We start from the raw sequence: 15,778 nt of genomic DNA, 5'->3' as shown, positions 1-15,778 counted from the left end.
TAATTTTTGTATTTTTTGTAGAGATAGGGTTTCACCATGTTGGCCAGGTTGGTCTCAAACTTCTGACCTCAGGTGATCCATCTTCCTCGGCCTCCCAAAGTGCTGGGATTACAGGCATGAGCCACCGTGCCCAGCCAAGAGCTGGATTTTACTCTGCATTTGAGACTGGCTGGAGGAGCTAGGGAAAGGGGCCTAGCGCCTTTTTGGCTTGCATGACAGAATGGATGGAACAGCCAAGAGACAGAAATGTTGAAGCCACCCTAAACAGCTTTCCTTTTCTCACTCCCTCACCAAGTCTTGCTCTTCTGAAAGACTTAAAAAAAAAAATTAAGTTTTTTTCAAACTCATCCTCCCTTGTTCAGGAGTCTGAGATGCAAGCCAAATCTAGCCTATTTAAGCAGAATATGAATGTATTAAAAAATATATCAGCTGGGCGCAGTGCCTCACGCCTGTAATCCCAGCCCTTTGGGAGGCAGAGGCAGGCGGATCATGAGGTCGGGAGTTCGAGATCAGCCTGGCCAATATTGTGAAATCCCGTCTCTACTAAAAATACAAAAATGAGTCAGGCGTGGTGGTGAGTGCCTATAGTCCCAGCTACTTGGGAGGATAAGGCAGAAGAATTGCTTGAACCCAGGAGGCAGAGGTTGCAGTGAGCCAAGATCACACCACTGCACTCCAGCCTGGGTGACAGAGTGAGACTCTGTCTCAAAAAAAAAAAAAAAAAAAAAAAAATATATATATATATATATATATATATATATATAAATATATGGGACCAGGTGCAGTGGCTCACGCCTGTAATCCCAGCACTTTGGGAGGCCGAGGCAGGAGGATCACATGAGGCCAGGAATTCAAGGCCAGCCTGGCCAACATGGTGAAACCCCATCTCTACTAAAAATATGAAAATTAGCTGGGCATGGTGCACACGCTGGTAATCCCAGCTACTTGGCAGGCTGATGCAGGAGAATTGCTTGAACCCGGGAGATAGAGGTTGCAGTGAGTCAAGATCATGCCACTGCACTCCAGCCTGGGTGACATAGCAAGACTCCATCTTAAAAAAAGAAAAACTATATATATGTGGGGCTGGATGCAGTGGCTCATACCTGTAGTCCCAGCACTTCGGGACGCTGAGGAGGGAAGATCGCTTGATCCCATAAGTTCAAGGCTTCAGTGAGCTACGATTGCACCACTGTACTCCAGCCTGGGTGGCAGAGGGAGACTCTCTTAAAATACATAAATAAATAAAAAGAGAAAGAAAATAAGAAAATATTGGGAAGCACGTAAAAGCTGCAGTAGGAATGGAAAACTACACATGGTGGATAGTAACCAGAAACAATGCTCAGAATTACGCCATAGACCTGATCTGGCACAGACACTACTGCATTCAATGCTGTGGTGGGCACTACTGGCACCGAGGATGCTGGGCCCTGAATACTGCTGCTGGAAACAGGATGCAGCTTCACTGCTGCCACCTCCCGTCGCTAGCAGATAACTTTATATGGCCACTGCTTCTTTGCAACCTTCTTTGATTCAAAATCTGAAACAGATGTGTTTGATTGGCCTAGCCAAAATTCTTTGTCCATATCCTTGCTGAAAGAGAGGGTGGATAAGGAAGAACTAGTCTATTCAGGCTCTATTGTGAGATACAGGTTTTGCTTCATAGGGAGTGATTCCCAAACATAATGAATGCTAGGTAGCCGATATACTACACTACCTTACCAGCCCCATCTCCTGTCCTTCTCCTCTTCACCCAGCACTCCAGGTTCCAAATCAAATAGCTCTCTGATGCCTTTCTAACGCTTCTAAACACTTGCCATTCTGCTGTCTGAAATGCTCTTCCTGATTCTACTGTAACCCACCTCTTTCTTTTCCTCCAAGACTTAGCTCAAACGTAACTTCCACTATTAGACCATTTGAAGTTCTGCAAATATGCCAATCCCAGGAAAGGAATGTCTACCCAGATAAGGGCCTTTTTCACTTGCACTAACCCTAAGTATGTGTCCAATATCCTGATTCCAGAAGTTGGCCTCTTAAAATCCAGGAGTCGGCCGGGCGCGGTGGCTCACGCTTGTAATCCCAGCACTTTGGGAGGCCGAGGCGGGCGGATCACGAGGTCAGGAGATCAAGACCACGGTGAACCCCGTCTCTACTAAAAATACAAAAAATTAGCCGGGCGTGGTGGCGGGCGCCTGTAGTCCCAGCTACTCGGAGAGGCTGAGGCAGGAGAATGGCGTGAACCCGGGAGGCGGAGCTTGCAGTGAGCCGAGACTGCGCCACTGCACTCCAGCCTGGGCGACAGAGCAAGACTCCATCTCAAAAAAAAAAAAAAAAAATCCAGGAGTCAAGGAGAAGCAAGGGAGTGGTAAGGGAGGTCTTGTGATCACTGCGTTCTCTCTCCCTCCCCTCAGTCACAGCCATGGTGATTGGATTCCTGAGGTCCTGAAAATTGGATGTGAGTGGCTAGGAGAGATCCCTGCCATGCACCTTGTTAGCATGGAGACCAGGGAATCAGAGAATCAAATAGTCATTTGCCAAGTACTCAGAACAAGTCTACTCTAATTTCAGACCAGAAGGAACCAGAGCCTACTAGGCTTCCCCCCATTATCTCAAAAGATGGGAATTATTCCGTGCACCAGAATAGCCACACAAGATACCATGAAGCTGTCCGGAAGGTGTTGTTGAAGACGTGTAAGTACCTTGGGGTGGGCATCATGCTAGGAGAAAAAAAGATATGTCTGAGTTCCTAAAGAATGGCTGGGATGAGGCCAGGCTTGGTGGCTCATGTCTGTAATCCTAGCACTTTGGGAGGCCGAGGCAGGTGGATTACAAGGTCAGGAGTTCAAGACCAACCTGGCCAACATAGTGAAACCCTGTCTCTACTAAAAATACAAAAATCAGCCGGGCATGGTGGTGAGTGCCTGTAGTCTCAGCTACTCAAGAGGCCTTGAAGCCAGGAGTTGGAGGTTGCATGAGCCGAGATCATGCCACTGCACTCCAGCTTGGGCAACAGAGTGACACTTCGTCTCAAAGAAAAAAAAAAAAAAAGAATGGCTGGGATGTGGTTGGGTATGGTTATCCGGCAGGAAAAAAAAAAAAAAAAAAGAGCCAAGAGGAGAGACTGAGAGGAAGAGGGAGAAAGTAGACTTGGTGGGGTAAGCACGATATGATAAAATGAAAAAAACAATTTTTTTTTTGAGACGAGTCTTGCTCTGTCACCCAGGCTGGACTGCAATGGCGCCATCTCAGCTCACCGCAACCTCTGCCTCCCAGGTTCAAGCAATTCTCTTGCCTCAGCCTCCCGAGTAGCTGAGATTACAGGTGTCTGCCACCATACCTGGCTAATTTTTGTATTTTTAGTAGAGGTTGATTTGTCCAGGTTGGTCTCGAACTCCTGACCTCAGGTGATCCACCCACTTGGGCCTCCCAAAGTGCTGGGATTACAGGCGTAAGCCACCATGCTCATCAATAAAATGAAATTTGAATTAGACTTGGAAGCAGAAGATCCATGTTTGAGTCCTAGTTCTGCCTCTTTTTTGATGTTTCACCTTTTCTTTTCTTGGAAACAGGATTTCATTCTGTCACCCAGGCTGGAGTGCAGTGCAGCAATCATAGCTCACTGCAGCCTCGAACTCCTGGGCTCAAGTGATCTTCTTGCCTTAGTCTCCTGAGTAGCTGGGACTACAGGCATGCACCACCAAGCCTGGCTAATATTTTTAAAACATTTTTGTAGAGAGGGAGTCATGCTATGTTGTCCGGGCTGGTGTCAAACTCCCAGGCTCAAGTGATCCTCCTACCTTGGCCTCCCACAGTGCTGGGATTACAGGTGTGAGCCACCACACCCGGCCCATTTACCCTTTATTAACCTACTCCCTTGTTGGTTTTGCTGTTGTTGTTGTTCGTTGTTGTTGTTTTGAGGCAGATTCTCACTCTATCGCCCAGGCTGTAGCGCAGTGCTACGATCTTGGCTCACTGCAACCTCCGCCTCCTTTGTTCAAGTGATTCTTGTGCCTCAGCCTCCCGAGTAGGTGGGACTACAGGAGTGCGCCACCACGCCTGGCTAATTTTTGTATTTTCAGTAGAGACAGGGTTTCACCACGTTGGCCAGGCTGGTCTCGAACCCCTGATCTCAGGTGATCCATCTCCTCGGCTTCCCAAAGTGCTGGGATTACAGGCATGAGCTGCCACTCCGGGCCCCTCATTGGTTTAAAGGCGGGATGTTGGGGAGAGAAAATGCCTGAGCTATTGTTTTACTAATCTTTCAAAATTGTTGGGAGAAAAAAGTATATTGTATATTATCATGCATTATCCCTTTGAGGAATAGTAAGCACCAGCTTTGGCATTTTATTGAACTGGGTTTAAACTGCAAACGAATTCTGTGACTTTAGGCAATTTCCTTTAACCACAACCTCTCTGAACCATCTGGAAATAGGAATAATACTTTTTAGCACTATTGTCAAGAGAGAACATGTACATTTTAAAAAGCATGTAGCCAGCCTGGGCAACATGGTGAAATCCCATCTATAAAACATACAGCTGGGCACGGTGGCTCATGCCTATAATCCCAGCACTTTAGGAAGACGAGGGGGGCGTCTTTGTAAAAATACAAAAAAATGTTAGCCAGGCATAGTGGCGGGCGCCTGTAATCCCAGATACTTGATAGGCTGAGGCAGGAGAATGCTTGAACCCAGGAGGCAGAGGTTGCAGTGAGCTGAGATGGCGCCATTGCACTCCAGCCTGGGGGACACAGTGAGACTCCGTCTCAAAAAAAAAAAAAAAAAAAAAAATTCGCAGGGCGTGGTGGTGCTTGCCTGCAGTCCCAGCTATTCAGGAGGCTCAGGTGGGAGAATCACTTAAGCCTGGCAGGTCAAGGCTGCCATGAGCTGTGATAGTGCTACTGCACTCCAGCCTGGGCAGCAAAGCAAGACCCTGTCTCAAAAAAAAAAAAAATTAAAAAGCATGTAGGACATCAAAGCATGATGTAAGCTAATAAAAAACAAAAATAAAAATAAACATCACATAGTGTATGATGCCATTTATATAACATTCTTCTTTTTTTTTTTTTTTAGATAGGGTCTCACTCTGTTGCCCAGGCTGAGTACAATGGTGCAGTTATAGCTCACTACAGTCTCAAACTCCTGGGCTCAAGTGATCTTCCCACCTCAGCCTCCCGAGTAGCTGAGACTACAGGCATGTGCCACTATGCCCAGCTTTTTCTTTTTTTTTTTTTTTATAGAGACAAGGTCTGGCTATCTCCCACACAGCGATCCTCCCGCCTCAGCCCCACAAAGTGCTGGAATTACAGGTGTGAGCCACAACGCCAGGCCTTATAATATTCTTATATGACATTCTTATATAACAGTCTTATGTAACACTCTTATAACATTCTTTTTTTTTTTTTTTTTTTTTTGAGACAGAGTCTCACCTGTCGCCCAGGCTGGAGTGCAGTGGCGCGATCTTGGTTCGCTGCAAGCTCTGCCTCCCAGGTTCATGCCATTCTCCTGCCTCAGCATCTCCGAGTAGCTGGGACTACAGGTGCCCACCACCACGCCTGGCTAATTTTTTGTATTTTTAATAGAGACGGGGTTTCACCGTGTTAGTCAGAATGGTCTCGATCTCCTGACCTCGTGATCCGCCTGCCTTGGCCTCCCAAAGTGCTGGGATTACAGGCGTGAGCCACCCTGCCCAGCCTTTTTTTTTTTTTGAGATGGAACCTTGCTCTGTTGCCCAGGCTGGAGTGCAATGGTGCGATCTTGGCTCACTGCAACCTCTGCCTCCCGGGTTCAAGCGATTCTCCTGTCTCAGCCGCCTAAGTAGCTGGGATTATAGGCACCCGCCACCATGCCTGGCTAATTTTTGTATTATTAGTAGAGACGAGGTTTCACCATATTGGTCAGGCTGGTCTTGAACTCCTGACCTCAGGTGATCCACCTGCCTCAGCCTCCCAAAGTGCTGGGATTACAGGCATGAGCCACCACATCCGGCTCTTATAACATTCTTAAAATGACAAGATTACAGAAATGAAGAACAGATCACTGATTTCCAAAGCGGGGTGGTGGGGGAGGGTGGCTATAAAATGCCAGCTCCAGGATGGGTGGTGATGGAACTGTTCTGTATCAATATATTCAATATGGCCGGGCACGGTGGCTCAAGCCTGTAATCCCAGCACTTTGGGAGGCCGAGGTGGGCGGATCACGACGTCAGGAGATCGAGACCATCCTGGCTAACACGGTGAAACCCCGTCTCTACTAAAAATACAAAAAATTAGCCGGGCGTGTTGACGGACGCCTGTAGTCCCAGCTACTCGGGAGGCTGAGGCAGGAGAATGGCGTGAACCCGAGAGGTGGAGCTTGCAGTGAGCCGAGATCGTGCCACTGCACTCCAGCCTGGGGGACAGAGAAAGACTCTGTCTCAAAAAAAAAAAAAAAAAAAATATATATATATATTCAATATATTAATATCATGTTGCTGTAGTGTACCATAGTTTTGTAAGCTGTAACCATTGTGGGGAAGAGTAAAAGGTACACGTGATTTCCCTGTTTTTGTTTTTGTTTTTAACAAAGACAGGGTCTTGCTATGTTGCCCAGGCTGGTCTTGAACTCCTGGGCTCAGGTGATCCTCCCAAAGTGCTGGGATTACAGGCATGAGCCACTGCACTTGGTTTCCCCGTATTATTCGTTACAACTGTATGTGAACCTATAATTATAACAAAATTAAAGTTTAAAACCTAAAATACTTTCAGAAATCAAAACAGGCACATGTGGAAAGAGGGGTAGTAAGTTATTTCTAATAGCAAAACTTTAATATTTTTCCATTTTTATCTATTTGAGACAGAATCTTGCTCTGTTGCCCAGGCTGGAGTGCAGTGGCACAATCATGGCTCACTGCAGCCTCAACAACCTCCCAGGCTCAAACGATCCTTCCCACCTCAGCTTCCTGAGCAGCTGGTACTACAGGCATGCACAATCACACTGGGCTAATTTTTGTATTTTTTGTAGAACTGGGGTTTCAACATGTTGCCTGGGCTGGTTCTGGAAGTCCTGGGCTGGAGTGATCCATCTGCCTCTTAAAGTGCTGGGATTACAGATGTGAGCCACTGCACCCGGCCTCTAATAGCAAAACTTTTTAATAGCTTATAATTAATTAATAGGAAAATAAGCCAAAAATGTAACATCTATTCAATGAATTATTAGGGATTAAAACAAATTATTATAAACCCTATATAGCAATCCAGAATATTAGGCTATAATTCTAAGTTTTAAAAATATACAAATTTTGGCCGGGCGCGGTGGCTCACGCTTGTAATCCCAGCACTTTGGGAGGCCGAGGCGGGCGGATCACGAGGTCAGGAGATCGAGACCACAGTGAAACCCCGTCTCTACTAAAAATACAAAAAAAATTAGCTGGGCGTGGTGGCGGGCGCCTGTAGTCCCAGCTACTCGGAGAGGCTGAGGCAGGAGAATGGCGTGAACCCAGGAGGAGGAGCTTGCAGTGAGCCGAGATCGTGCCACTGCACTCCAGCCTGGGCTACAGAGTGAGACTCCGTCTCAAAAAAAAAAAAAAAAAAATATATATATATATATATACAAATTTTATACTGGTAGAATTAGACTTATCCAAATAAATAGTAAAAGTACTTTTTTTTTTTTTTTGAGATGGAGTTTCCCTCTTATTGCCCCAGCTGGAGTGCAATGGCACAATCTCGGCTCACCGCAACCTCTGCCTCCTGGGTTCAAGTGATTCTCCTGCCTCAGCCTCCTGAGTAGCTGGGATTACAGGCATGCACCACCACGCCCAGCTAATTTTTGTGTTTTTTTTTTTTTTTTTTTAGTAGAGACGGGGTTTCTCCATGTTGATCAGGCTGGTCTCGAACTCCCGACCTAAGGTGATCTGCCTGCCTCGGCCTCCCAAAGTGCCGGGATTACAGGAATGAGCCACCGTGCCCAGCCCAAAAGTACTTTTTCAAACAGCATCAAAGTCTGATATTATTACAAAAATTTAAGAATATTTAATACCACATTTAGAACATAATAGGCACTAGATAAATGACACCTATTAACAGCATCTAAATGTGAGGTGGTATTAGTTAGGTTTCAGAGAATTACTTGGAGTGAGCGAAGGAAGCCATTGTTTCCAAGAGGAGGGAAGAGAATGAGGATGATTAAGCCAAGAAAAAAGAAAAATAATAGATCAGGGGACCCCATCTTACACATTTCCCAAGTGGGTTCACCACTTGTTTTTCTACCATCTTAGCACTGGGGAAAGCTCTCTTGGAGATGGGCTTACTAGCAGCAGGAAGAACCAAGACTGATTCATTTGACCATGAAGGGTGTGAGATGCTGGAATCCAGAAGTGATGCAGGGTGTGGTGACCACACTCCCAGGACCTCTCAGCACCTGGTCCCGCTGAGCAGTTGCTGGACTGGGCTGGGCTATTGCTGCCCTGAGGCAGAACAGTGAGCAGAGAACTTGAAGGAATTAGATAACCTGCCCTTCCCCCTACCCATTCAGTTCCCAATCAGGTCTTCAGAATCCCCTTGACTGATGCTCAGAACTTCAGCTTCTGGCGGTCCCATGATCCAGGAGTGCGTCCAGAGGAAACCACGCCGTGGATCCGGAGCCCACGCCACTGTCTCATAAAAAGCGCGATGACCAGGTTAGGCTGGGACGGGTAAGGGTGGGGAGGTCAAGGGAAGTACTCCTTCCCTTCACTTCAATTCTTAGAGATTATTTCATCTCCGGTCAGTTAGGGAATTAGGAGAGATTTGAGTCTCACCAGAGAAAACTGGCCCCAGAATTTGGGCCGTGATGGCATTCAAAGGAGTTAGAGATTTGTCTATGTCTTTGTGTTCCTCTTTGTGGGTGTGACTTCTGAGCTAGTGCAGAACAAGTGTCCATCGTATTCCTGTGGCAGCCCAATGCTGCCTTCGTCACTACCTCTCCACCCCTCAAATCACCACCCATTGGCAGTAGCCCTACTTTTTCATCACTACCCAGCTCACTGCAGCCTCTGCCACCCAGGTTCAAGCAATTCTCCTGCATTAGCTCCTGAGTAGCTGGGATTACAGGCACCCGCCACGGCGACCAGCTAATTTTTGTATTTTTAGTAGAGACGAGGTTTCACCATCTTGGCCAGGCTGGTCTTGAACTCCTAACCTTGTGATCCACCCGCCAAGGCCTCCCAAAGTGCTGGGATTACAGGCGTGAGCCACCGCGCCCAGCCTCTTGGGAGCTATTTTTAAGGATCTCCTGCTCTCCAGCCTGGCCTGGCTGAATCTCTCTCTGAATCTCTTCTTTCTAGGTTTATGGATCACTCTGTTCTCAATGACAGAACCTTCAGTCTGTATTAAGAAGATATGGCTGCAGAAAGACAAGATGAATTGTGGCAAGAGTGCAGAGGGGGAAAGAAGGAAGTTTCCCAGTTCTGATGGCTGACTAATGGGAGGAGGAGATGGAGAAAGCAGAGTAAACAGATTGGACTAAAAGTTGCTTGTGTGCACGGGGGGAGCTGTGGGGTCAGGGTGGGAGTGATTCCAGTGTCCAGATTGTTGTGAGAGCTGGTGTGTGGGAGATTCCTGAATAAGCCAGACCTTGGAGTGAGAGGTCTGTGAGGGGCCAAGGCACTGGAAAGAACCGCAGGCCTCATGCATGGCAGGGGTCACACACAAATCTGGGAAGGCACACACTGGAGCTCACGATGCTGAAAGGACTTGAGTAGTCACACTCTGAAGATACTGAAGCTTCTCCTTAGCAGGGAGAAAGCCACAGGAAGTCCTCTGACCACAGACAAGAGGCCCACGGAGCCCTGGGGCAAGAGGTCGCCTCCTACACCAGGATCTGTCACTTCTGACCCACCCAGGGCCCAGAACAGCTACCGAGAACAGAGAATTTTACAAAGAGTTTGATTTTATTGATATTTAAATATATTAAATATTTCACTGAAATACATGGTTCACCATCCTCCCCCACCCCCACAGTGGTTATATTATAAAACCAAAGCCCATGGCCTCCCACCTCCTGACTCCTCTACCAACTGGGTGAGGAAAGGGGCAATGGTAGCCCAGGGGAAGGGCATGGCTGGCACTGTGGTACGGGGAGCCAGGGTATGGACAGGCCCTCCCACCTGGCAAGAAGCAGAGACAAGCCACCCAAGGCTGAGGTCTTCCCACTCTGATCTACTTACACCCTCACCCCTACCCCATGGCACCAAGTAGTCTCTTCCTAACCCTTCCTATCCAGGGATATGGCTGGGGGCAGGGGAGTAGATTTTCTGTCTGGAAAAACAAGTCTTTTCCCCTCCTTCTGCCATGACTAATGAAGTACCTGATGGCCCATTTGGTTGATGCATGAAGATGCCCAAGGGAGGCAGTACCCAGAAACCAGGCCTCCACAGGGAGCTGGTGTCAGAAGGGGCATGAGGAGGGGCAAATGCACTGCCTGCCCCTTCCACTCCCAAACCTAGCAACTCTGGAAACCCTTCTCCTCTGCCTCTCTAGTCATTTCCAAGACAAAGTGATCTTCAAGCAAAATTCAGGCTAGTGCCTTTGGCTTAAATAGGTACAGACAGAGAAACTGAGGCACCAACAAATTCAGGCCAGAGTCAAGGAGGTTACAGGGAAAGGGGTAAAAGGAAGGCAAAGATAGGAAGGGAATCTAGAGTTCAACCTCCTAACCCTTCTGCCAGCCCTCAAGGCTTCACAAGGGGCTGGGGAGTCAGAAACATGCTAGACTCAGGCTGAAGGCTGGGGAAAGCCAAGTTTAAGGTTCCTCTTCCCCACCCCGTAGTACCAGTATCCGGGTCCTCAGAGGGATTCCATGCTACCCCAGCCCCAAAGCATACCATGTCCCAGGACACTATCTGGGAAAGCCAGGAAATTCCTGAGCCTCTGTCCATCAAACCCCAGACAGTTCAAGTGCTGGCACGGAGCACTGGGGCTCAAGCAAGCGCTTGGGTCCCTGCCACAGACAGGGAGAGTCATGCTGCACACATGGCCCCCAAACGGCACTTAGGGATTTGGCACAAAAAGGACTCCTCTCCCTCCTTTTGCTACCACACCCCATCCCACTCCTGTGCAACCTGGGCATCTCTCTACATCCCCTGAAATAGGAAACCCTGCTTTATTCCCAGAAGACAGAGGCCCACAGGAGAGAGGCAACCTGGGGTGGAGAGCTGAGGAGCAGGAGCACAAGGACTCACACAGACCTAGAAGACAGATATGCACACAAAGACCAACATGCACACACAGTTACACAAACACACAGGCCCTCCCCAATGCCAGGGACTTGGGAGGGCAGGTTTGGGATCAGGGTCATCTTTCTCCATGCCCTGACCCTTTTCTATTTGGCAACAGAAGAGGGAGAGATGCTCCATGCCCCCTTGCCAGCAGACAGCGAGAGAGCACTGGGGCGGAGTGACCTGATCCGGACCCCGACGGGGTCCTCAGATCAGAGTCTGGCACCGCCCCAGCCCTGGCCAGCCTGCTCTTTGGCACCTGCAGGTGAACTTCCAGCTCCTGACCTGACATCCCCACACACAGGCTTGCTCTCTGAGCATTTTCACAGTACCAGTGAGGCCAGACACCCCGTTCCCTGGAGCGTGCAGGAACTGGGGCTAAATCTAAGCTGTCAGAGGTCCCTTTGTTCCCCTTTGGGGACAGATCACGGGACTAGGATTTGGCACATGGAAACATTCTCCTGAAATATGGCCAAAGCTGGCTCCCCAGAGCTTCTCCCTCCTCTGCCCTGTGCGTAGGAGGGACACCTGGCTGGGGTGGGGAAGTGCCCAGGACCAGTGCTGGGGACGCAGGTATTGCAAAGGCAAGCATGGAATAGGCATTCCTCATGCCTGTCTTTGTACAAAATATTGTACAAAATATTCCCAGGAAAAAAGAGGGAAAAGAAGGGCTCAGCCCTGAACCTGCTGCCCAGACAGACAGGGAAGGGTAGTCATGGCAAGCTGCCATTTTAATCCCTCAGGCAAGAGGCCTCCCTCTGCTTCTGCTACTGACCCCTCCCCTGTTCCCATAGGCTGGAAGATTGAAGAGGGAACAGCCCTACCCCAAGTAAGAAAGAAAGTCACTTGCATAATCCTCTTGGTAGGTAGCCCCTTGTTTTCCAGCTTGAGGGCAGACAAGCATGATCCAAGCACAGCCTGCTGGGATGTTCCCTTTTGTGGTTAGCAGGGTCTGGAGGCTCAGTGCCCCCTGCCACAGCTCCACCCAGTGAGCACAGAGTCCACTCAATGCCCACCTTGGTCCTTTCAGCTGAATTTGTGGCTGGGCCCTGCTAACTGCTGGGGCCCCCATTGAGGAAGTAGGTGGTCATCTCCCCCTTGCCCTTCACCTTGACCACCCCTCGACACTCCAGCTGGTAGCCCTTGGCAGCTAGAACCTGGTACAGGTCCGTGGTCACCTGGGGGAGTGGGAGGGGAGCCTGCTTAGCCTGGAATCCTTCCTGCTGCATTTGCAGGAGCCCAGGGGTTCTCTAGTCAGGCTAGCTCCCTTCCCCCAACCCCTGCCCCACCATACACAGAACACTAGCCACCCTACCCCTGTCCTAGCAGACTGCAGAGATACCTGTGGAAGCCCTCTGGGCCCATGTTCCTCCCAGCCCCTGCTCATATCCCCCTCACCTGGATTCGGTCGGGGACCCCCGTGCTGTCCATACGACTAGAGACATTCACTGTGTTCCCCCAGATGTCATACTGTGGCTTCCGAGCCCCGATGACACCTGCCACGACTGGGCCCATGTTCAGCCCTGAGGTGGAGAGAACAGCAAGAGACTAGTGGATGCTCCAGGGTCAACCCAAGGAGTCATCCCACCTCCTGACACCGGTAGAAGGACCCAGAGAAAAAAATGGAAAAAGGACAAGTCTCCTGGTTGTAAAGAACGATCTAGTTCAAGACCAGCCTGGCCAACATGGTGAAACCCTATCTCTACAAAAAAAATACAAAAATTAGCTGGGCAATGGTGGTACATGCCTGTAGTCCCACTACTTGGGAGGCTGAGGTGGGAGAATAGATTGATTGATTGAGCCTGGGAGTTGAGGCTGCAGTGAGCTGTGATTGTGCCACGGCACTCTAGCCTGGTACAGAGCAAATCCCCATCTCAAAAAAAAAAAAAACAAAACCCAAAAAACAAACAAAAACACCCAAAGACCTGAGCACCTCAGTTTAGGAGCTCCCCTGAGTTAAGACAGCCATGCTACAACAGTGATCTCCTGAATGCCTATTCCATGTCAACCACTCTAGTAAGCATTTTACCTGGCTTCATCCTTTCTTTCTTTGTTTTTTGAGATGGAGTCTTGCTCTGTTGCCCAGGATGGAGTGCAGTGGCACGATCTCGGCTCACTGCAACCTCTGCCTCCCAGGTTCAAGAGATTCTCCTGCCTCAGCCTCCTGAGTAGCTGGGATTACAGACACGCACCACCACGCCCAGCTAATTTTTGTTTTTTTTTTTTTGGGACAGAGTCTCGCTCTGTCACCCAGGCTGGAGTGCAGTGGCACCATCTCGGCTCATTGCAAGCTCCGCCTCCCGGGTTCACGCCATTCTCCTGCCTCAGCCTCCTGAGTAGCTGGGACTACAGGCGCCTGCCTCCACACCCGGCTAATTTTCTGTATTTTTAGTAGAGATGGGGTTTCACCGTGTTAATCAGGATGGTCTCGATCTCCTGACCTCGTGATCCACCTGCCTCGGCCTCCCAAAGTGCTGGGATTACAGGCGTGAGCCACTGTGCCCGGCCTAATTTTTGTATTTTTTTTTTTTTTTTTTTTAGTAGAGAAGGGGTTTTACTATGTTGGTCAGGCTGGTCTTGAACTCCTCACCTCATGATCTGCCCACCTCAGCCTCCCAAAGTGCTGGGATTACGGGCGTGATCCACCGCGCCTGGCATGGCTTCATCCTTTCAACACCTCTAAAAGGTAGGTATTATTATCCCCATTTTACAGATAAGGTAACTGAAGCTTAGAGAAGTTACAGGCTTCTCAAATAAGCCAGTAAATGGAGCAGCCAGAATTCAAACCAGATAGTCCGTCTCTAGTAGCCATGCTATTAACCACTCCCATCCACCAGTTCATTTGAGAGGAAATACCTCTTATTGGACTGGTCACAGATAAGGACAGAAGTATTCAAGTTTAGATAAACCTGATTTTTAATCCCAGCTCTGCCACTTACTAGTTATTTGACCTTGGGCAAGTTATTTAATCTCTCTGAGAGTCAGTCTCTATCCAATGAAAGGCGATAATAATATCAGGATTAAAATATGCTCAAAAATTTACAGGACAGTGCCTAATGATCTCTGTTCTTAATATCAGACTTGATATAGGAGGTCAGAGGGAAGAAAACCCCACAGAAGCCCTGATGGGAAATCTGTGATCCCATCCCCAGCCTGTAATCCCAGCTTCACCCAGAAAAAGTCCTGGGAAAACCTGCCAAGCAATGAAGCCCTCTTACCAATCTTCATCTGGAAATTGTTGAAGGAGTGCTCATTGATGTGCTTCATCTGCTCCATGAGCCGCATGGCGTAGTCAGCCAGGGCAGTGACGTGGGAGCGGCCCACCTGATCGTAGGTGCTGGCGTTCAGCCCTGAGGCGGCCATGTAGGTGCTGCCGATCGTCTTGATCTTTTCCAGCTGCCGGAACCGCTCCTCGCTGATAATCTGAACAACACGAGGGGACCCGGCTGTCAAGGCAAAGACCCCAGACCCAGCCCTGCCCCAACACTCATTTCTTGCCACGCCTTGGCTGCCTTCCCCACTTCCCTGTCTCAAGAGCCCCCTTCCAGCTGCTGCTATCAGTGTAAGACTGAGGAGCTGGGAAAACAGGCAGCCTAAGACTTCAAGCAGGACTTGGGTATATAGCTTCAGAAGGTCCCTCCAGTAGCTCACTCACAGAACACAGACCCACAGGTGCGATATTACACAATTTCTCCAATCCTTACCTTTTGGGATACTGAGTCCCTGGGTGAGCAAGTGACTTCCCTCCAGAACAGTGAACAGCCCATTCCTGATCTGGATGTTCAGGACACTACCTCACATTTTGCTTCAATTTTCTCTATTCAGAGGACCATCTTGCTTTGTTGGTCTCATGAGGTTCTGTCCATAGACTATTGCCTTCTTCTTCAGTGACATCCGCCTGGTACCTATCCTATCCCCCTACAGATCAAGTCCTCTCCTGCTCCCCAACAGTGATGACTCTGCCCCACTAGGGCTGACCCCCTTGCTGCCTCTGACACCTTCATGGGTTCTTGCCTCTGCCTCCACTGTGCCTACCCTTACCCCTGATGCCTCTGGGTCCTGTCAAATCTCTCTTTCTCTTCCCAGTTCCACTCACCCCTTCCAATCCCTGGTCTCCAAGTCCCCCCCATTCTCTGCCACCACCAGCCAACTGGACAAGTACCTCATCAAAGTCAGCGATGATCTCGTTGAGCAGCCGCAGGCACTCGACACCCTCATTGTTTGCCTCCAGCTCCACATAGAACTCAGAGAAGTTGGCAATGGAGGCAAACATAACAGCCACACACTCACACGACTGATAGTAGAGTTCATCATTGCGGCGCTCCCGGGCCAGGAAGTGGGCCGCCACGTCCTTGGGCAGAATGTTATGCAGCAGCCTCCGGTTGTATGCCTGTAGCTCCTCCATCTCCTCCTTCTCCCCTGTTGCCTGCGGACACCACAGCCATCACCCATTGCCCGACATTCACAAGGGGTGGGTGTGGTGGCCAAGGCTTGGAAGTGGGGATCAGAGGGAATCACATAGAGGAAGAAAGGCCCAGACAGATGAGGC

The 15,778-nt window shown here is 49.2% G+C and overlaps 2 protein-coding genes across 3 annotated transcripts in view; one reads left to right on the top strand and one right to left on the bottom strand.

Annotated features, from left to right (window-relative positions):
- The window catches only part of SPMIP11 (sperm microtubule inner protein 11), a 38,434-nt gene extending 28,953 nt beyond the window's left edge, over nt 1-9,481 (top strand). The window contains exons 2-4 of the mRNA XM_055295052.1: nt 2,566-2,688; nt 8,508-8,652; nt 9,298-9,481. Coding sequence (XP_055151027.1) covers nt 2,566-2,688; nt 8,508-8,652; nt 9,298-9,346 — 317 coding nt within the window. The 3' untranslated portion in view covers nt 9,347-9,481. The remainder of the gene's footprint in view (nt 1-2,565; nt 2,689-8,507; nt 8,653-9,297) is intronic.
- A 403-nt stretch (nt 9,482-9,884) lies between these two features.
- The window catches only part of ADCY6 (adenylate cyclase 6), a 37,486-nt gene continuing 31,592 nt past the window's right edge, over nt 9,885-15,778 (bottom strand). For both annotated transcript variants that reach the window (XM_055295049.2, XM_055295050.2), the window contains exons 19-22: nt 15,392-15,655; nt 14,448-14,652; nt 12,628-12,752; nt 9,885-12,407 (exon numbers count right to left, since the gene is read on the bottom strand). In XM_055295049.2, coding sequence (XP_055151024.1) covers nt 12,282-12,407; nt 12,628-12,752; nt 14,448-14,652; nt 15,392-15,655 — 720 coding nt within the window. In that variant the 3' untranslated portion in view covers nt 9,885-12,281. The remainder of the gene's footprint in view (nt 12,408-12,627; nt 12,753-14,447; nt 14,653-15,391; nt 15,656-15,778) is intronic.

This window comes from Symphalangus syndactylus, chromosome 10, assembly GCF_028878055.3.
Source record: "Symphalangus syndactylus isolate Jambi chromosome 10, NHGRI_mSymSyn1-v2.1_pri, whole genome shotgun sequence".
Classification (NCBI taxonomy): Eukaryota; Metazoa; Chordata; class Mammalia; order Primates; family Hylobatidae; genus Symphalangus; species Symphalangus syndactylus.
This window is presented reverse-complemented; position numbering and strand designations above follow the sequence as displayed.